This window comes from Fusarium oxysporum, chromosome VIII, assembly GCF_013085055.1.
Source record: "Fusarium oxysporum Fo47 chromosome VIII, complete sequence".
Taxonomy (NCBI): domain Eukaryota; kingdom Fungi; phylum Ascomycota; class Sordariomycetes; order Hypocreales; family Nectriaceae; genus Fusarium; species Fusarium oxysporum.
This window is the reverse complement of record NC_072847.1, coordinates 3,109,886-3,130,524: the sequence shown is the minus strand read 5'-3', so window position 1 is coordinate 3,130,524 and position 20,639 is coordinate 3,109,886. Positions and strand designations below refer to the sequence as shown.

The 20,639-nt window shown below is 49.1% G+C and overlaps 8 protein-coding genes across 8 annotated transcripts; 4 read left to right on the top strand and 4 right to left on the bottom strand.

The window, feature by feature from the left end:
* Positions 1–154: 154 nt before the first annotated feature.
* FOBCDRAFT_297622 (glycosyl hydrolases family 43-domain-containing protein) lies at positions 155–1,856 on the bottom strand (the record flags this gene model as incomplete). The annotated part of the gene is made up of 1 exon (XM_059611914.1): positions 155–1,856. The coding sequence occupies exon 1, from the start codon at positions 1,769–1,771 to the stop codon at positions 155–157; it is 1,617 nt and encodes a 538-aa protein (XP_059467782.1). The 5' UTR covers positions 1,772–1,856.
* A 1-nt stretch (position 1,857) lies between these two features.
* Positions 1,858–4,015, bottom strand: FOBCDRAFT_297616 (fungal-specific transcription factor domain-containing protein; the record flags this gene model as incomplete). The annotated part of the gene is made up of 4 exons (XM_054706585.2): positions 1,858–2,191; positions 2,238–2,405; positions 2,451–3,540; positions 3,588–4,015. 4 exons carry the CDS (start codon positions 4,013–4,015, stop codon positions 1,991–1,993), a joined length of 1,887 nt encoding a protein of 628 aa, XP_054562560.2. The 3' UTR covers positions 1,858–1,990.
* Positions 4,016–6,337: 2,322 nt separating this feature from the next.
* FOBCDRAFT_230313 (uncharacterized protein) lies at positions 6,338–7,090 on the top strand. The gene has a single exon (XM_031187703.3). The coding sequence runs from the start codon at positions 6,406–6,408 to the stop codon at positions 7,063–7,065; it is 660 nt and encodes a 219-aa protein (XP_031034968.3). The 5' UTR covers positions 6,338–6,405; the 3' UTR covers positions 7,066–7,090.
* Positions 7,091–7,258: 168 nt separating this feature from the next.
* FOBCDRAFT_242928 (uncharacterized protein) lies at positions 7,259–8,594 on the bottom strand (the record flags this gene model as incomplete). Its single annotated transcript, XM_031187704.3, has 3 exons — positions 7,259–7,300; positions 7,375–7,795; positions 7,843–8,594. The coding sequence occupies 3 exons, from the start codon at positions 8,592–8,594 to the stop codon at positions 7,259–7,261; spliced, it is 1,215 nt and encodes a 404-aa protein (XP_031034969.3).
* A 221-nt stretch (positions 8,595–8,815) lies between these two features.
* FOBCDRAFT_263611 (ADP-ribosylation factor family-domain-containing protein) lies at positions 8,816–11,387 on the top strand (the record flags this gene model as incomplete). Its single annotated transcript, XM_059611326.1, has 3 exons — positions 8,816–9,409; positions 9,452–10,136; positions 10,192–11,387. 3 exons carry the CDS (start codon positions 8,816–8,818, stop codon positions 11,385–11,387), a joined length of 2,475 nt encoding a protein of 824 aa, XP_059465657.1.
* A 612-nt stretch (positions 11,388–11,999) lies between these two features.
* Positions 12,000–13,522, bottom strand: FOBCDRAFT_205635 (major facilitator superfamily domain-containing protein; the record flags this gene model as incomplete). Its single annotated transcript, XM_031187707.2, has 3 exons — positions 12,000–12,349; positions 12,401–12,662; positions 12,710–13,522. The coding sequence occupies 3 exons, from the start codon at positions 13,520–13,522 to the stop codon at positions 12,000–12,002; spliced, it is 1,425 nt and encodes a 474-aa protein (XP_031034972.2).
* Positions 13,523–14,110: 588 nt separating this feature from the next.
* Positions 14,111–15,849, top strand: FOBCDRAFT_188532 (cytochrome P450; the record flags this gene model as incomplete). Its single annotated transcript, XM_054706584.2, has 2 exons — positions 14,111–14,159; positions 14,333–15,849. 2 exons carry the CDS (start codon positions 14,111–14,113, stop codon positions 15,847–15,849), a joined length of 1,566 nt encoding a protein of 521 aa, XP_054562559.2.
* Positions 15,850–17,138: 1,289 nt separating this feature from the next.
* FOBCDRAFT_322400 (uncharacterized protein) lies at positions 17,139–18,661 on the top strand (the record flags this gene model as incomplete). The annotated part of the gene is made up of 9 exons (XM_059612081.1): positions 17,139–17,165; positions 17,212–17,380; positions 17,428–17,475; positions 17,525–17,730; positions 17,785–17,822; positions 17,870–17,889; positions 17,944–17,998; positions 18,043–18,108; positions 18,157–18,661. 9 exons carry the CDS (start codon positions 17,139–17,141, stop codon positions 18,659–18,661), a joined length of 1,134 nt encoding a protein of 377 aa, XP_059465656.1.
* Positions 18,662–20,639: the final 1,978 nt, after the last annotated feature.

Below are 20,639 nucleotides of genomic sequence, written 5' to 3'. Positions count from 1 at the left end.
GACCGTGAATCTTGCGATAGTTTTTAAGGTATTCTGTCCTTCATTCTCTAGCTAACGGTTTTATTCTCTGAGTCGTTTTGTTTTCCGAGTTCATTATATGTGGCGAGGTTTCATAAGTTGAAATCTTTGTGTTCGAATTGACTATTCGTTTTCTCTATATCTCATATCGATCCAACTTATCATGCACAGGCCTATAAACAAAATAATCAAACTGCGCCTCCTTCGCAAGCCCATTAACATCCGAACACGCCATGCCCACAAACGCACCCGTGAAACTTCCATCCTTAGGATGTCCTCCACACTCATCTGACAAGATAGAAGCATCATACACAGGTCCAATCTCCTTCAACTCCTGCCCTTCAAGAGCGTAGTAAAACTGAAGTGTGCTTCCCGCACGAACACTAACCGCAAGTCGAACCTTGCCCTCGTTGGGAATTTCCACGGGCTCGGCGAAGGGACGCTCTAGACGACCTATTGGGAATGACTCTTCGGAGGAGATGATCTGTAGCTCGCGTTGGCCGGCGGCGGTGGCGGTTACGGTTAGGTAGAAGAAGTTGAAGCGGCAGTAGTAGGCTGTTAGACCGGCGAATTGGCGCTCGTCTTCTGGGGAGTAGGTTATCACCGTTTCGGCGTCGTAGGAGAAGTGGGTTTGACGACGCGCGACGAGGGCTTGTTCGAACCATGAACCGACGGACTCTCGACCGATGAGACTGAGTTGGTTGTTCTTGATGTTGAAGATGCGCTCTGGTTCAGGTGTTCGTAGCCATTGGAAGTCAATATGGAGTTTGTCGGTAAAAGTATATCGCTTTTCTTCCCAGTACGCTGTGTCGTCGCGTGCAGCAGGGAGATCTACGTGAAGACTTGGGACGGGACCGTTCTTGATGTACAGCCAGTCGTCATCGCCCCAGTAAGCTTCTTGAATAGCTGTTTCTCGACCCAAGACTGAACGTCGCTTTTGGGTAACAGGGCGCCCGGTCAAATGCACGATGTAGGTCTTGCCATCGGGTGTATCCACGATATCAGCGTGTCCAGCTCTTTGGAGCGCTGCGTTGGGTGCATCTTTTGAAGTGACGACGTGTTTCTGGGGATGAACTTCATAAGGACCCCAGATGTTTCGTGATCGCGCGAGGGTCATGGCATGGGTGTAGCCTGTGCCACCCTCTGCTGTAGAGAGGTAGTACCATCCATTGCGCTTATATAAATGCGATCCCTCAACATAAGCCAGATCTGTGCCCTTGAATATGTTCTTCTTTGGTCCCACGAGTTTACCCTGCTTGGGATCGAACTCTTGAAGAAAGATACCAGAGAATAGATGAGGCCGAGCGCGATGATCCCAGGTCATGTTGTTGAACCATTTGCGACCGTCATCGTCATGAAACAGCGATGGATCAAAGCCAGAGGAATTAGCGTACACAGGATCACTCCACGGCCCCTCGATAGCAGGCGCAGTGATAATGTAGTTATGCGCATCCTTGAACGAACCGTCCTTGCGCTTGACGTCCGTGTACACGAGCCAGAACTTGTCTCCATCGTGCGTCAGGCAGGGCGCCCAGACACCGCAGCTATCAGGCTCACCGCGCATGTCGAGCTGACTCTTGCGGTTCACTGGACGCACGATGAGAGTCCAGTTGGCGAGGTCTTTGGAGTGATGGATCTGAACGCCGGGGAACCACTCAAAGGTGGATGTAGCGATGTAGTAGTCATCGCCGACGCGGCAGATTGACGGGTCGGGATTGAAGCCCGGAAGGATGGGGTTTGTGACCTGTGGCATTTTGACTGATGCGATGAGATTGAGGTGAGAATTAGGTATTGTCGTGAATGAGTGGTGACTTTTTATAATTGCTGGTCTGTCGTGATGGCTAACATTGCATTTAGCCTGAATGCAATCGCGGGGAACTCAGCTCACCCACCATTCACTGTCATGAGGTTACGATGGGTCTCAGTGCCGATCGCCCTACAACATTTCCCGGCTTGGCAGTAAGAAAACCACTCAGTTCTCTGTGACCATGTCGCCCGCGATGTCCATACTTCCAGGGAAACTCTCCCAGAAGCCCTGCGTTGCGTCGGCGAACGTCGCGTACATGTTGCTGCCGAATGCGAAATCTGTGTCGAACAGGTCAATGTCTGCGGGCGCGATGAAGGAAAAGTCGACGTTTGACGAGGCCTGGTCATTTTCGCCGTCTGTAGCGCTCTGGGAATTGTTAGTAAATGAATATGAGAGCGATGGGGTGACGTACTTGTTCGTCGGTGCTTTCGGCGTCGGGTTGACGCACGGGATCGGGCTGGAGAGCGCCGTAGTCGATGATTGCGTTGCGCATTTCTCGTCGTTCGCTGGGTGTTACTGCGAGATCACCGTCGGCCTTGATGTTGCTGTAGAATATCTGCATCGCCTTGATCTTCTCGCGCTGTGATCCGTCAGTACAGTTACTGGCATGAGACGGATGACTTACCCAGGTGTCAGCCATCGGCCAAGCTTGTCGCATGTCTTTGAGGAACAAGAGGCCCTCGACAATATGCTCCCTTCGCTTCTCAACTTGATGCGCCGTGTCGCCGGGATTTGGGAAGTGATAAAAGTACAGCATCGTTCCGACGGCCGTGTAAATGGTGAAGCCAATCCATGGAACGAGGCCGCGTAGAAAGTACAAGCCAAAGGCGCGGATCTCTTGCAGCATGTCGCACACCTGCTCGGCCACTTTCTCGAGTTCTTTGCTTGACCACGTTGACCATTGATCCCAATCCTTATCGCCAACTCTAGCCTTTTGCATCTCAACTTCAGGGAGGTAAGATCGGTAGAGGAAGATGACGCTCATGAAGTAGATGCAGTGCATGTAGCAGTATGCTTGGCCTTGGTTGGACACGCTGTGCGCTCGTAGGAGGAAGAGTTCATATCGCAGCCGTTCGGGCAATGAGTTCTTCCAGAGCTCAAGTCGGGAGAGCAGCATCTGGAACTCGGACTGAGGCTGCCATGGCGGTACAGTGTTGTCGTGCCGTGTACAAGCCCATTTGGCGACGGCGCCCCAGACATCAGCGACGCGCATGCTGTTGGCTACGATACCTAGACTGCCGTGGACAGTACCCATCGCGGACCCGTCCGGCAATGAGCCATCGAGTCTTTCGCACAGCACGATCTGGCCGAAATTGAAGCTATCCGACTCACATGGGAGTTGTATCCGCATCTTATCACCCGACAACATCCTGTCGCGACCCTTTCCTCCGCTGAGAAGACTATCCATCAGGAAGCATGTCCATGCGGTGCGACGCCTCTCTTCAGCGTCGATAAAGTCCTCTCGAGTTGTCGCTGGTGGTGGTTCTTCAAACAGCCCGAGGACTTGGGCCATGCGCACTGCCATACCGAGATAAACCCATGCTCTTCTACCCTCGCCAGCGCCCCAGGAATGCCCAGTCAGCATGAGAAGAACCTGAGCGCGATGGACGGTCGGTTGGTCCACAAGCGACAGAACAAGCGACCGCGCATGAGCAGCGAATGTATTGCTTGCTTCGACCTGTGTCGCATACCCCGGCGGTGCAGCCTGCGAGAACCTGCGACATGTGAGTGAGACGATAAGCGAAGGAATCATATGCCGCACCTCACAGTGATAGCCAGCATCGCCCAAACCAGCAAAGGATCCAACCTCCTCTCACGAATAGCAATGAGGAGATTCGGAATATGGTGAAACGACCACTTGTACGAGCAGCGCAGATAACTATTCTTGACCTCATCCGTCAGGAAGCCGAATGGGTCTGTGGTGGCCAAGTTCCCGGCCCGGATGAGCTCCGAGTCAGCCCGGCTCCCAGCCCCGGCTCCGAGTTCATCCCGATGACGCTCGAGACGGCTCCGGCGGAAGATGAAGGATGTGCCCTTGGGCGGGAAGACGCACTCGTCGCCGCGGTCGCGACAGCGCGTGCAGGGCGGACCGCCTGAGTGAATGCACTGAGAAGGGTGAGTCAGTTGCTGTGAGAGGGATGGGGAGGGGAGAGGAGCACTTTGCGCTTGGAGGAGCGACATGCGCCGCATGCTATTGACTTCTTCATCTTCGATGAGTCAAGTGGTGGTGACGTCCGTACGTTGACAGGGCAGTCAATCAGTCAGTGTTACTGGTATTTTGGCTGAGCGAGTGTCGAGGTTGATGGGGCAAATTTTCCAATGCTGGGCTTTGGATTGGTCAGCTTCTGGTGGGTGCAGTGAGAGACACTGAATAATGCCTCGACATCTGAGATACAGCGATTGTGAGCGGCAATTTGCACGAAGCCATTTGTATTGTTATCTGTTTATGTAACTCATGCAAGTCTCGTCGGTAAAGTATATTGGGATTAGAACTGTCGCGTGACTTACAGTGCTTAACGCTGTGATTGATGGCGGTGATGAATCGGGCTTCTGCTCACATTCACCATCATCACTGTTTGTCGGTGAGGCCGGGGACGCTGGGCGCTGAGTTTAAGCGACTATGGGACAGCCAACGCCCCGGAGATAGTGCACCATCCACTAAATTTGATCGACGCAAAGACCTCTCTAATCCACTGGAAACCAGAATTACACAGCATTCGCCACGAATGGTGCCTGTAGTCACTGGGAGTTTGTCCCCGTCGGGCATTGTTGATTCCAGCGTTTGGTCATTAAATTCCAGGCTGATATTTACGTGCGTGTCGCATTTGAGGAATCTTACTCTAGATTTCTAACAGAAGACAAATGCATTTGTTGGTAATTACGGACTTACCTACATGCTACGTTCCATTACTTATCCTGAAGTCCCTTATGGGGCGTGAGAGAGGCACCTTCAATGCGAGGCACTCTTTTCCGTTGACTCAAGAAGCATCCCTTCCAGGGTTGGTCTCGACAACAACTCACCTTCTCCACCGTTCGGATCTTCCAGCTTCTCTGCTATCCTACCTTGCTCAATGAGCCCAACGTGATTCCGGTTCGATCTACGCCAGATGTTCCCTCCGGCTCACCGTCTGCTCCAACCATCCATCCCATCCCGAGATGAAGAGCCATAACTTGGCGCTTCGATTCAGTATCTAGTGAAATACCTTCGAGGGAGACCGCGAGGATCAATGCCGGCCTCACGATAGCATTTGATCATACAACGCGAGACTCTGTTGTGCCGAGATCTGCCTGTACGCCAAACAGGAGTCATAAAAGATCTAAGAAGCCCAGAAATCGATGAATGCAGAACGTCCATGGTTTCTTCAATCTCATCCGGATCGCGCAGAGGCATCAACTCTAAACATTTGAGCTTCGATTCTACTGCTCGTATAAGCTTTTCCTACTTTGCCTTGCTAAACATGAGGATGGCCGCGGTGTGTCTTCTGTCGGCCGTAGATCGACAGTTTGTCTGGATGGGAAAATGATCAGACTCAATGCCTCGAATATCAAGTTTCCTGCAAGATAACATTCAGGCTTCGTGGCGTAAGTCAAATAAATCGATCGTGATGCAGTTGGTTCTTAGCCGGACACCGTGGGCAATGGCCCCGACTCCCGGTATTGTCAACTGATTTATGTCGAAGTTTGAGAGGCTCCTCTTTAGCCGTTCAGTATTTGCATCGCATCTTATGAAATGGTATTCGGTCTAGCTTCTATAATACAGGTTGAGAACACCGAGCGGAACATCGATATCCATGAAAGTCTATCTTTGGATAACATTGACCTTGTTATACCGGTTGGACACGTTATGGATTCTGACATCAAGGGAGAGAACACGTAGCAATTCGCATCCTCCCACCTTTTGCTTATTTTCAAAGGCTATAGGTGACATTACGCTCCGCCAAACCCACCTCCAATGCAAACCAATTCCTATCCTTTTCCTGTCATCCATGGGACCTTCGCGACAGTGAGTGTATGCGATGGTTACCATTACCATGTGGCAGCTGCAGAGAGTTCATGTATCTTTGTGATCCGTGATACAATTATCGATCAGTCGGATCGAAAGAATACAAGTTCTCATCCAACTACTGCCAGTTACCGTGTATGAGTGGTTCTTATACAGGCTCGCATCAGCGAGGATTCTTGTTTTACTTTATCAGCCTCGTTACCAGGCTCGTTGGGGAAGGAATGGAAATCTCTTAGTTGAACATTATCGAACATGAACTGATGTTATGGCATCGCCAAGCCAGAGTTTTGATGACTAATGGTGAAGGATTCTCGAAGGGCGCTATTGTCAACGAGCCAAGCCAGGTATAAATGCAACCTCCACTTCTTCGGAGACAGTGAACAACTTGCTTCTTACAATTTACCACCTGATACTATTGTAAAACTCCATCATGTCTTCTTTGAAATCACGATCCGAGCTTATTGACCTCCTAAAGTCTATTTTAAATGCTCGAAATGAGACGAGTTGGGAAACTCTTGAATCCTTGTTCCAGCCGAGTCTGTTGATCGATACTGCCACTCAGCAGCGCGACGACTTCATGGCAAATTTACGTACCGCCACTGGAGTCTCAGTGAAACTCGATAGCTGTGTGGTGGATGTCAACGCCCAAGCCGTCGCTGCGAGAGTCCTCAAGACTGAAACACTTCCCGATGGTGAACGGTATGAGTGTCAGGAGATTATCCTCACATGGTTTGTCGATGGTCGCTTGGCAACTATTAAACGACTTAAAGATGGCGACTCTTGCTCAGCAAAGCAAACTACAACTCCTTCGCCGCTGGAAGAACTAAAACCTATTTCTCTTGACCTTGCAACACTGTACCGCGAATACATCAAGAGCATCAACGACAAGACTATGGAGGCAAAGTTTGACAAGTTCTGTCAGCCAGTAGTAACGCATAATACCGTGAAAAAGACCATCGCAGAGTACATATCTCTGATTTCAGAGAGTCAAAGTGCAATTCAAGGGCTGTACTTTGACATTCAAGATCTCATCGTCGATAAGGACGCAGGGAGAGTTGCGGCCAGATTGGAGTTTACCGGTGTTCCTGTCAAGACGTGGGCTGGTGCTGAACCAAATGGGAAGAGTGTCAAGTTCCATGAGCATGTCATGTATTGGCTTGATGCAGGCAAGATCCACTGGGTTTGGTCTGTTGTTGATTTGGATACGTATCGAAAGCAGCTTCAGCAGACAAATTAGACACGCATCAAGAACAAAAGTCTCTCCTGAATCATGTTTTGGGAGTGCCATTTAAGTCAATGTACCTGATAAGTGATGCTCGCACCACGCGCCTTACCTCGAACAAAACCCTCTCCCCTCTCGCTAATCATTGAATAGTGCTGAGCTAGTAAATTAAAATTTTAGTCTTATGAAGACGAGGACACTGGAGGATTCATAAGTGTATTTTAAGTTTTTGCACCATGAATTCCAATGTCTATGTGAATCTTATTCATCCAGTCAACAAATGGAGGAACCTTGACCTTTCCACTGACACCACGATATCCAAACCTGTACCGCTCCAATTATAGTCGCTACAATCCCAAACAGTGCCGCTGCTACCAATGCAACAAAAGTCAACCAAAACGCATGTCTAGGGGATCTTCTACGCTGCGCCCATCGTCCCGGTCGAGAAACAGGTGCAGGATCTTCAGACTCAGCATATAAACTATGCAGGCGAATTGCCCAGTGAGGATATCTCTCAAAGAGCTCTCGCCGTGTAGTAAGTGGCCTCTCGTACACAGTCTCCCCATGATGGCACTTAAGCGGCGCTGATATTCTTTGATCTACTAGTCGGACATCGTTGCCTCTCCAGCGATACCAGCGGGAGTTGAATTCGATTTTCCGATCGAGCCATTGTTGGTCTTGGGGTGGGAATAGCAGTCGAATAGTTTGTAGAGTTTCATAAAGGAATGTTGGGGTGTAACATCCTCTTTTATAGATCAGTCAAATCCAGATTGTGAATTTGTTTGTACATACCGCTTTAAGCTATCTTCAACAGATGTCTCCCATGGTTCGTCTTTCATCACCTCGTATGTCATCTCAAGGAGTGACACGAGGTCGAAAACTCGCAGGGTTTTGGTCTGGCTGCCTATGTTCAACACCAGATGATCAGGAAGGTGATGAGTCCACTCAAGTTGAACGTCGGCGTGGTCCTCTAGGTAACGTGCGCGAAGTCGACTCGCCATGAAGGGTGTATGGGGCTCATCATTATAGGCGTGCTTTGGGAAGGTCTCTTTTATGAAACTTGTTAAAGATTGGCTTTCGCCCCAGTTAAGACCAAGTGTCGCCAGAAATACTGTCCTTGAGTCAAGGTTGATATTTACTGCTAGCATCACTCTTATGGTGGCAACAATAGTTTCTTCTATTACGCTGTCCCTGACTGTGATATTTTGAGGTCCAGGTACCGCACTGTTATGCTGTACGTGGCTCGTCGTAGTATCCTTGGTGCTTTGGCCATGGTTTAATGCTGAGGTCATAGTATTTCTCAAATGCTGTCGCGTAGAGTCAGGTTTGTTCTTCAGAATGTCGGCTGCGGTGAATACATCGTCCATCGAAACGTTGAGCTGGCCAGCCTGGTCTCGGAAATGGTCGAAGTAAGCACTGAGCTGATCCACGCGGCTGGAGCTTTGTAAATCCAAGCCCCAGAGCCTCTGAGCTATGCGCCGTCTCTTAGCTATTGGGTCCAGCTCGGTCTGGATAACACTACTAGCATTAGGTGCAGAAACCATGCTTAGAGAAATAAAAATACCTAAGGACGGAGAAATAAAGGCGGTGGTAGAAGATCAGGCTCTGGTATTATGCATGGGGGTCACATGAGACGTGCATATATGGCGGTGGCGGTGCCGTTTGATCTCACAACGCCTTGTCCTGCAGCCTTGTTTTCAATTCCCCTCATCTCAGAGACCGTTTGCGAATTCAAATAGTAGGCAAACTGACTTTTCGCTAAGTCATGCTGCCTCATCACACGCACCAAGATGGTGGAATTGCAGACGCGGGAACAGAGTTTTCCTTAGAACAGGATCCAGTCGCTCCTCAGCTTTCGCGATCAGCTCAGAGGAGCACGACTTCACCATCAGGATCCAAGATCCCTCGTTTTTTTCGGCTATCTAATGGCGCCAAGAAAAGTCAATCATCGAACCCCCCCGATGATGTTGCGACGGATACGAATTATTCCACAGAAGGGAAAAGTCATCCGGTTCCAAAAGCAAAAAGGACCGTACAGGTAAAGCGTGGCAATAAGCTACTCCGCCTGTTTGGAGTTGAACGTACTTCTGTTCATGATCTTCAAGTTATAACAGTCGACGAGTTCCCTGATGGCGAGGCTGAGACCCAGTACGAGAAATACATCGACTATCTTCGCAATGCGCCTCCAGAGAAAAATCCCTTGGGTCATTTCCGTAAGATCAGCAGAATGCTGATGCCCCAGCGCGCGTTGGCCTCTAAAATGGGTAGAGAAAGTCAGGATCTCCCTGTCCCTTTCATTCAATTCACAGGACTGTACGACGAGGGAGAGGTGATGTTTTTGCATGCGGCATTGTTTCGCGTAAGATATCGCCCTCCTATGCCTGTATGCTATGTTGTACAGCAGATCGGATTCCTGGCAGACGAGGGCATCGAGGTTGAGACACTGAACGCCAATCCAGGCACTCTTTGCGGTGCACTAGTCGCGATCGGTACGGGGAATAACCGCCGAATCAGTACTATCGGCGGCGTTATCGAAAGCAGCGATGAGTATTTGGCTCTCACCACCAGCCACCGTTCTAATGACACAGTTGATGCCTCATCTCGGATCAAGAGCTTCTTCTCTATGCTCGACGTCAAACTTGATGAAGGCGAATACGGGGATGATATTCCTCCGCCGCTCGTGGTAGACACGGTCTCTACCCACCAAAGACCAACTGAGCAACTACTGGATGACAAGGCTGCCGCTAGTACGGCTTCTGATAGATCTGATGCTGGTCCCCTAGGCAAAGTACTACACATTGGAACTGATTGGTCCTTGTTGCGATTGGCCGATCAGCTCGTTCCGCCAAACTGCATTGATGAGAGACTAGTGACGCTGGGTGAACAGCCTCTCGAGGACATTCTGAATGACGTGGTCTTCTTGAGCCGAGCGGCTTCGGAGCCAGAGGCCTGCGAAGTTCTTGTTTGTGGAGGGCGAGGCGGATTGAACAAGCTTGACCTCACAAAGAGACCGGTCGATTTGATGCTCCCTTCAGGGGTTTGGATACGGCCTTGGAAAGCAAAACATAAGCCCGCCTTGGGATGCAGTAAGTGTTTGGCATTCCTGACAAGATATGAGTGAGACTCTGACTATCATATCAGAACTACAACGAGGAGATTCCGGTGCTTGGGTCGTGAATATCAACAACCGCACCGCCTATGGCCATATCATGGCTGTCACGTCAGATGACGTATTGATACAACCTCTTGTGGATATCTTCCAGGATATTCAGAATCAGAAGAAACTGGAAGTCAAGATAGCATCGCCGTTTGGGCAGCTAGCAAATCTTGCCAAGCACTACTATTTCAGTGACGAACATCACCTGGCAGTTAGTCTTGCGCGAAAAGCTTTGGATCCAGTAGTGATATCTCAGTCAACTGAGGGACTACAAGTAACAGCCATGCTACAGGGCTTTATGAAGCATACCGACAAAGGGAACAAGTTCCTACCGAAGTATTCCAGAAACCATCTCGCCGACTTCCTTACAAATCTAATAATGTGTACCGGGCGAAACATTGACCTCATTCGCTCCCCTACATGGACCGATGATTGGACAGCTATGTTTGGTACTCCGATGAGTATGATAGAACATGTCAACTATCTGAAAGGAGCTGGAGGCCTGCCGACACTTGATGAAATTGAGGCGGCGTCAGGTCGGAAGACGGTTTCAGATCAGGATCCTCCGAGCACACATTCCCGAGTCAGGGGCGTAACGGCTCAAAGACACCGCGAGAACCGAGCTTCAAGGGCCCAGAAGAAAATTATAAAGCAAGCATATGATTGGGTGTCGAGGCTTTTCAGCCACTCCGAAATGCAATTCACAATGGTCGGACTACCAGGTTGCGGTAAATCAGATCTTCTCCGTGGCATCACACACCATGATTCAGCCACGGCCTCAATGTCCACCGTCGGGTTCAGCACCACACGTATACAACGAAACGGGGTCATCGCGAAGATCTGGGATCTTAGTGAAGATGTTGAGTGGCGGCTGAACTGGGGAAAATACTCTCGAGGAGTCGACGGTGTCATGTTTGTAGTGGACACAGGAGATACAGAGCTTTTACCTCACGTTCGTCGACAGATTCTCATGCTAATGAGTCAGCCTACCCTTTCTGGGGTTTCACTTATAGTATTCGGGAATAATTGTAGTAATCAGAGGGGATTAACGATAGAGGAGTTGAGAAAGAAGTTGGAGTTAGAGCAGATAATGAATGGTCGACGTGTTGATTTCTGGGTTGGTGATAGAGCGAATTTTGATGAGTTTCTCGACTTCTTGGTTAAGTGGAGGAATGAATAAAGATTCTAGCCATGACATGCTCAGAGAAACAAGGTTAGGTTCTTTGGCCATGCACTTTTACTTTATGGATATTCGGGGGCATAAGGAAAGGCTGTGATATACAGAAAGTGATGGGAATATACGAATGGATGTCTCTGGTTTTCTACAGTAGAAGCGTGCAGGTGTCAAAAATTAGAAATACATTAGTATTTTTGGCTGAATTATCTACATGATGCATACTAACCACGCCTTAGTAATTAGATTTCTCGAAATACGAAACTGTTATAGATAATACAACAGAAAGTAAGCAATATTTTCTCAGATCGGCTGATGGGAGACCAGGTTTACGTTGGTGGCTTGGGCTGCAGAGTGAGCCTCACTGAGAGCCTGATTGCAAAGTCTACCTCGCCAGGCGGTGAGAAACTGGCGACCCCCAAACTGCAGTCTGACGGTGCCCGAAATGACAAAGGCTCTCATAGAATTGTTCAACTCTCCTCATCAAACTACCGTGCTTGTCCATGACTCCTCAAAGCGTCAAGACACCGTACCCTCGCTCGACCTGGGGCATGCGAGCTAAGCAATCAATAATACTCTATTTCACGTGATTTTACAAGCAGAGAACTTGGAGTACATTCAATCCTCTGTAAACTTTGACCACTGTCTGATAGTGCGACCATATCGCCAGAAAAGAAAAGCAACAGGTGAGAGGGCGAGACAGATGGAGGCAATAACCGAGCCACCAACACCCAGCCCCGCATTCACTAACAAGTCTGTAGCATACAAAGGAAACGTAGCCGCTATCACACAACGTAGGAAATTATTAATGGCCAGGGCACTATTGGCGTGCACGAGATATACCTCAATCAGGTAGACCACGCCAGACATCAAGACCAGGATGGAGCCGCTACCAAGGAAGACCCCAGCAGCAGCTTGTGCCAGCCAATGAACTGATGTGCTCGAAGTCCAGCCGAACCAGAATATGCCTGAAATATGTAAGACCGGGATTTAAAGATAGGGCAGTTTGGTGTGTATACCTGCGGATAAGAAGATGGACCCGGCAATCATGGGCGGCAGACGTCGTTCCGGCACATGAACTCGGCTCTGCTGGATGTAGTAGATGCTGTGCAGAGCAATCCCTATGCAGGCCAGGATCACCCCTATGGTCATCCCAACAAACGGAAGACTTCCGTCCATACGGGACCATCCGCGGACTGTGACAAATGCAAAAGGGTACATAGTAAACGTGAGGTATATAATTCCATAAGCGAGGCTCATGTAGATGGTGAAGAAGATAAGCTGCAGATCATCAATAAGGTTTCCGAATGCTGGGATAGCTGACTTACTATTGGCTCACGCAAAAACATCCTGACTGGCTTTGTGAGGTAGCTCTGTAGAAATATCGATATACCCCGTTCTGGACGATATATCCGAGATGGGGTAACCGAGGTATTCCCCTTAGATCTTTGGCGCAGTATCACCACCTCGGACGTTTCAGGAGTCAGCAGAAACGCGACGCTCCCAAAGACGAGACCTCCTATCAGAGTGAGCCACGCCGTCCATCGCCAGCCTAGCTTGAGTGTCGCAAGATTTCCAACAATAGGTCCAACAGTCGGTCCGCAAAAAGTCGCAACGCTGAAAACCGCCGTGGAAATTCCTCGCTCCGCAGGTCTGCGGAGGAAGTCGACATACATACCCCCCAGAATCGCCAGGCTCGAAGAACCAGCTAGACCGGAGAGGAATCGAAACGCCAAGAGTAGAGGCATGTTTTGCGCGAGTGCACAGGGGATTTGGCAGATGCAGAAGACAGTGTAGCCGAGAAACAGGGGTCGTCGCTTGCCGTACAGTTCCGACGCGGGACCCCATGCCATCGGACCAAGGGCGAAGCCGATAACGTAGAGTGTGATGCCTAGTAGGGCGGTGTCGGGTGAGACGCTGAATCGGGCTTGGATGTGTGGGATGGCAGCTGAGTAGACGCTGCTGCCGAAGGAGACGACAAAGGTTGCGAGAGAGGTGCTGACTACGATAGACCATTTTTTGGAGGAGGGCCAGTTGACGGGTCTGTCCTCTTCTTTGAGGCCATCGGGGATGGAGGGTGGACTTTGAGGGTCATCAAGAGAGATGGAGTTCTCGATATCGTTGATAGTTTGATTGTGCATGTTGATATGGAATGTGAAACGAGAAGAGTTGAGTTGGGAGTTAATGAATAACAGCTTGATATCCATGAGATAATCGTCTCAAAGTTAAGGTATTTGCATATGACTCTTTAAGCTGCCCAGCTACCCCGGATTTTCCGAGTTACAACGCTAGGGACTACCCTTTCATGGGGAACCGACAAATCCCGTAATCTGGGGTCGTAAGCGAGATGTAACCTCGACCGAGAGTTTCATGACCGGTTTAGTACTGGCCCTATGGGATGGTGAACCATCTCTCTTTCGTGGATGGAATCAGATCTCGGTGAACCTCCGGGCTGTATCTTCATGATTAGACGGGATTTGGGAGATGATCTTGTCGCTTTTGTAAAGTCGAGCATATTCTTTGACGTCAGGGCACGTCTTTACCTCTGATCAACAAGTGAATGTGATCTAAACTGGCCTTTTTAGGTTATTGTGACCAGATTCATCGTAGTCCTCATGTAGGTCGCCGTTTATAAGGCGAACTACAAGTCCTTTGAGACACTTACTCAACCTTTACTAATCTCAGATGTAGATCAGCGACAGACTAAGATGATATAGGCCTGAAGGAAGATGTCCGACTCTCGGCAGATCCCTCCTGGTATTTGCTCACTTCCGCCATGTAAGTGTACATAAAATGATATGTCCACTGCCTCTCACTCCTGATATCTTGACCATTGCAAGGAGAGAACTCAGCACAGATATTCCACCCAGTCTGCCTCTCTACAATGTCACTATCAACATACCTCACTAAACCGTCATGGATATTCCCCATCCTCGCCATAGTAGCTACAGTACTACACTGCATCAACCGCCTCTTTATCAAACCACACTTCAGCCCCCTCAAGCATCTCCCCTCTCCCAAGCAAGGCCCCTTTCTATTCCGTCTCATACACGAGCCCAAGGTCTCTGAGATAGAAACATGGATGGATGAGCTCCCGAACCAGGGAATCATCAGGTACATGGGAGTCTTCAACCAGGAGCGCATCTATGTTGCCTCCCCTGAAGCCGCGCAGGAGTTGCTATCATCAAATGCTTACAAGACTATCAAGCCTGAGCTTCAGTGGATCCTGGCGAATAACATCGCTGGCCACGGATTGCTGATCCAGGAGGGAGATCACCACAGACAGGCTCGCAAGAGGTTTAATCCGGTGTTTAGTCCTGCTCAGATGAAGAAGTGGTTCCCTAATATCTGGAACTTGGCTGTCGACGCCATTGACATCCTCCCTCAACACATAGAGAGAGAACCCTTTGCCCCACACAGCGTTGTAGGAATCATCGAACTGGTCTCAGCAGCAAGTATCGACATCATCGGTCGTTTCGGCTTCAGCACCGAGTTCCAGACCCTCCAGAGAGTCACATCAGGGCAGAGCACCAAAGGCTCTTCAGATCCAAAGGTCCGCTTTGGCAAAGCCTACATTGAGATGTTCAAGACCACGAAGCGAGGCCAGGCTACCCTCCGTGCTGCGTCCCTCATCGGACCCCAGATCGCGCTGAAGCTGCCTCTGCGAGCGGTCAAGACAATCGATAGTATCATGGCTCTGGTTCGTGATACGGCCGAGGATATAACAACAGACCACGAGCGAAATATTGAGAAATATGTGGGAAGGCCTGATCCGGATATGCTCACGTTGCTGATGCAGACTGGACACTTTTCGCATCAGGACTTGGTTGAGCAGACTGTTCACTTCTTTGCTGCTGCGACAGAGACTGTGGCTGGTTCTACATGCTGGGCCATCCACTTGCTCTCCAGACACCCCGATATCCAAGACCGTCTGCGAGCGGAGATCAGGGAGCATGTAGCCGAGCCTCGATCAGATGTTAGCCAGCCTCAACTGCACAGCCTGAAATATCTCAACGCTGTCACAAACGAGGTACTACGCTACCACTCCATCAACACCCTCCTCTGGCGCGAGCCAACACAGGACATCACCCTTGCAGGAGAGCGAATACCCCAAGGCACAAAGATTGTCTTTTCGCCGTGGGCGCTGAACCGCGACCATGCGCACTGGGGACCTGATGCGCGGATGTTCAATCCATCGAGATGGCTGGATAATCCCAGCGGCGGAGCGGACCACGCGTACTCGTTTCTGACGTTTGGGGGTGGTCCGCGGCGTTGCGTCGGTGAGCAATATGCTAGAGATCAACTGTCCTGTTTTGTTGCGAGCCTCGTTGGACGGTATAGGTTTACTCCTGTTGACTTGCAGAATGGGTCGGATGAGGGGAGGGAGATAGGAGATGATTTTGCGTTGACGCTGTTTAAGATTATTTCGGGGTGGAAGTTGAATGTTGAGTTGGTTCCTGGATGGTGAGCTGGGTGTCTAGGGTCTAATCCCTTCCGTTGTCGTCTTGTAGCTGAGGAGCATCAAGTTGATGAGTTATTCCAACCGCTTTTATATGACATGAATGTCACACTTCATTGAGATTAGCTCTTTTGCAAATCGCGGCAACATGAATTCGACTCTGAGATTAGATAAAGCCGTATTGACCACAGCTATATTACCCTTACTAATTATCAAAATTCTACTAGCTGAATCGAGGCCCCTGGATAAGAGCTGTCCTGCAGAGCCGAGCCATCTAATCTGAAAGGACTCTCGCGACTTACTCGAAGGTTAATCCATCTTGCCTCCCCGATCCGCAACTCTCCTTCCTCCACATACATCGCCACATATCCAAATCATCCGTACGTAAGTCCGTCACCGGCCCGCCTCCCACATCGCCGGTCGGCAGAGGCGGGTTGTCTAACCGGCTAGTCAAGCCACAAACCCCAAAGAAAATTAAAGATCCATTGGTCTGGGCCAAGCCACCTCTCAGAGGCTGAAAGGAAACCAATTGAGTTCAAGACGGTCTGCATATGAAACGTGGTGCAATTTATCTAGAGTTTGGCTATGAGGTAAAAGTGTCAGGATTGTCGAGTCAAGATCTTGGTCATTCTTGATAAGTCAGCGCTTGCAGGACTCGGTGTGTTGAATTGCATCATAAATCAAGGTTAAGCGAGAGTCATGAAGTCAATTGCTCGATGAGGCAAAGAAGTTCGAGGCAGAACTCCTATGACCACCCATTCGAGCATGTCGATCATGCAGAGATAACTCAATTGAGAAGCTTATCGAGTCAAAAATGATCGATCATCATGAAACGATCGAATTATTCTCCGCTTTCTCCCGCGATCTAGATTCCCGGGCGGAGATCCATGACTCGTCAATCCCGAAAGAGATCGGCACTTCAAAATCGTAAGGAATTTGTTTCCTTCACTCGTGAAACAAACGCCGTTTCAAAGAATCTTTATTAACAATAGGCATTTAATATATTAGAAAAGACGAAAAAGCTATTGTCTCAATTAGATATCCCATGGCTCATCGTGCGTTCAGAACAATGCGTGAAACGAAACTATTCAGGCTGGAGTGTCAGCCCTATTCCCTTCCGGGGTCTAGTCATATGCAGCCGCGAATCTTCAAAGCCGCTTGGATCCCGATGTGAAAGGGGCATTTGTGTTAGCTTGTAGTTCATGCAGCTTTAGTTTCTGTAATAAAGATGGAGATGTTCCCTGCATGTTCGGTTGTCCCCCTGCTCTGTTCTGTGTTTGTCAGTTTGGCTGTAAAATATGCCTCAGATTGAAGATAGGCCGTCCGTATGTTGCTATGGTTATTGCTGTTGGAACTGGCTGATCTGATTAGTTCATTATTGAGTCGTGGACACTTTATGTCTTCGGCACGCTTATTCTTTTCTCGCGCTTTGCAGTTCGTTTCAAGACTGTTGGATGGAGGAGCTTACAAGGCGATGATTTCTTTTCTGTTCTTGTTCTCATATTCTACGCTGTCGATGCATTCACCGTACATCTGATCTGTAAGACCCCATGACTTACATCTCCCATCTCCTGTCTAACTCTACAGATTACCTCGGCACCAACATCGAAGCTGGCGTCGCCGCAAAGACACACAGTCAGTGCTCCCGATCCCTTACAAAGAATTGCAAACTCACATCCCAAAGCTCTGACGAAAGATGAGATCCACGAATACGAAACGGGTTCTAAACTCGAACTTGCAGCTTGGTACGCATACACAGCGCTTATTTGGTCTCTCAAGGGAACAATGCTATGCTTCTTTTCGAGAATGACGATTGGAACGTGGCATAATATGTTTGTCAAGACTGTGTCGGTCTTGTGTGCTGTGTCTTACCTTGCTGTCTTCCTCACAGTAAGCGAGCTCTCGGTCAAGTTTGGGGTTGAGGGCAGAGCTGATTATATGCAGATTACGTTTGGATGTTTTCCTACCCAGAAGAACTGGCAGTAAGTCTCAATACTTGTGTAGATGAGTTAGGCTGACGCTACTACAGGGTTGTGCCCGATCCCGGAGGTTTGTCGTGCTCAGCTACAGGATAGTGACCAAGTAAACTAACAACTCTTACAGAGAAATGCTCCTTCAAAATGCAGAACTTTCTTGTAACAACAGTCCTAAACGTCCTGTACGTCAACCCTCTCACTTCTATCAACATTTCTAACTCTCTAGCACCGACGCTCTCATCCTCGGAATTCCAATGCCTCTCCTGTGGAAACTCCAAGTCCCCTTCCGCAAGTCCGTCTCTCCCCTTCCCGCCCCCAAAACCCCTTCTAACATCCACAGAAAACTCGTCATCGGTCTCCTTCTCTCCTCAGGAGCATTCGTAATCGCAGCAGCTATAACCCGCGTCGTCCTCACCCTCTCCGCAAACCCGTCTGCACTAACAATTAACGCATGGGGCGTTCGAGAGACCATCGTTGGAATTCTCACCGTCAACATTCCCATTCTGAGACCGATCTTCTCCAAGTCTTTTTGGAACGGTAATGCTCTGAGTGAGATTACTTCGTCGTATCGGACGACGACTCATGGGACGAGGGGCGGTAATAGGACGCTTACGCAGGATATTTCGGGGCCGTATGAGCTTACGCCAAGTATTAATGAGGGATTGAAACCGAGTGTCAGGGGGAGTCAGGACTGGATCGTTTCGAAGACTGTGAGGATGGCTGATATTGTGGTCTCGAAGTCGTACCAGGTCAGTCATGACATGAATACTTATGATGGGAGGTCATGGTATGGAGACCGAAACGGAGCTTCGAAAGCCTCTGTGCATGCTGAGTCACCCGTTTAGAATGCCTGGACTAGTAATAGAGTAAATTGACTTAATATTCCTGATAGAAGTTATGTGATAAGCATTCGTTGCTATTCATACACATGCTCAAAGCTGATCCTGATCCCCAGTATAATAGCGATGTTTATCTTGATTTCGATTGAAGTAATTCCGCTATACCTTTATAGACTGAGGTTATATCTAAAACTATTTCTTTGCCATCATGGCATAGATGCTCTCGACTACCCACACGTGTCCCTCAGCCGAAGCCAGGGCCGATGGAGTTTTCCCATTGTTATCCTTAATCCGCGAGTTTGCTTTACCCTCGTTCAAAAGCAACTCGACAGCCCCTAAATGCCCCCTCTTAGCGGCATGTGCTAGGGCAGTCATCCCTGCATCATCCTTGGCATCAACGTCAAGATCAGGTTTGCTAAGCAACATTCGGATGATCTCTTCATTCCCCTCTTGAGCTGCATATGATAATGCTGTCAACCCCTCATCATCATGTACGTTAACATTGATCTTTTCCAAGGATACAAGGAGCTTGACAGTTTCCGAATTTCCATATAGAGTCGCCAGAAGCAATGCCGTTCTAGCTCTAGGGCCCTTTCTGTTAACGTCTGTGTTTCCCGATTCCAACAGTATTCGAACAATATTCCATTTGCGAAGATAACAAGCAAATAAGAGCGGCGTTTGTTGGAGGTTATCCGTACGGTTGAGATCTGCTTCTGGTGTCTTCAGAATGAAACGAATCATGTACACTTCATCAAACCAGATACAGTTGTGAAGGGGCGTTCTCCCATGAATGTCCTGGCTGTTGATATCTGCATGGAAGGATTGAAGGAGACGATGATAGGTCGTTATGTTTCCTGTCAAACATGCCAAAGAGAGTGGTGTAAACCCTTCCTTGTTCTTCATCTCGACGCTGATCCTTTTGGTCGAAAGAAGGAGTGCCGTGACCGGTTCTGAATTTGCGTGGATAGCAAGATGAAGCGGACTATCGCCGTTGTTATCAGCAACATTGACATCCGCCTGGTCATTGTGTACAAGAATATTAAGCATGTTCAGGTTCTGGGTCAAACAGCTTAGAGCAAGTGGCGTAAGCCCGCGCTTATTTCGACTGTTGAGTGAACCCTTGGCTACTATGAGGAGCCTGTTGAGTACCTCGTATGCTTGCATTTGGACGGCCTGATGCAAAACAGTGTCGCCATTGGCATCAGGAAGACTCGTGTCTATCTTTTTGAAGTCGAGCAAAACCTTAATCTTGTCTGCCCAATCGCTCTCGGTTTCAAGAATAGCAACTGTGCAATCTCTAACGCTGAACTGCTTGCCATTGCGCTGAAGAGTGTATTTCAGAGTGGAACAAGAATTGTATCTGACAAACCGAGATATCCCAGACTCCTGGTATTCGGCTCTGCTGACATTCTTGTCATTTACGGTTTCCAATATCAGCTGAGCTATATCATCTCTCGTCAAACTTAGAGCCAAATCGAGAGGAGTTAGCCCAGCAAGATCTGGTATGCTAACGTCAGCGCGACCGGTTTGCAGTATGAGCTTTGCTATTTCGAATTGGCCGTATCGGGTAGCGAAGTGAAGGGGGGTCATCCCAGTCTTGTCTCTGATATTAACATCTGAGTTGTGTTCCAGGAGAAGCTTGATGACTGCACTATGCCTGTAGTTTATAGCCCACATCAGTGGTGTCCAGCCCCAGTCATCCTTCGGATTGGCGTTCGTTTTACTAGCTTCCATAAGCACTCTCACTACATGAATATGGCCGTACTTGGCTGCGGAGAGTAGAAGCTTTTCCCCCTCGTTATGTTCTGTGCTACTAGGAACATCTCCTCGTAGCACCAGATCTTCGATTTCGACATTTCCGCTTGTGACTGCATACGAGGTTGGTGTTGCTCCTAAGACATCGGGAACGTCAACCCATGCACCGGCTTTGACCAGGCGTCGAACGACGGATACGTGTCTATTCCAGATAGCATAAGTAAGGGCT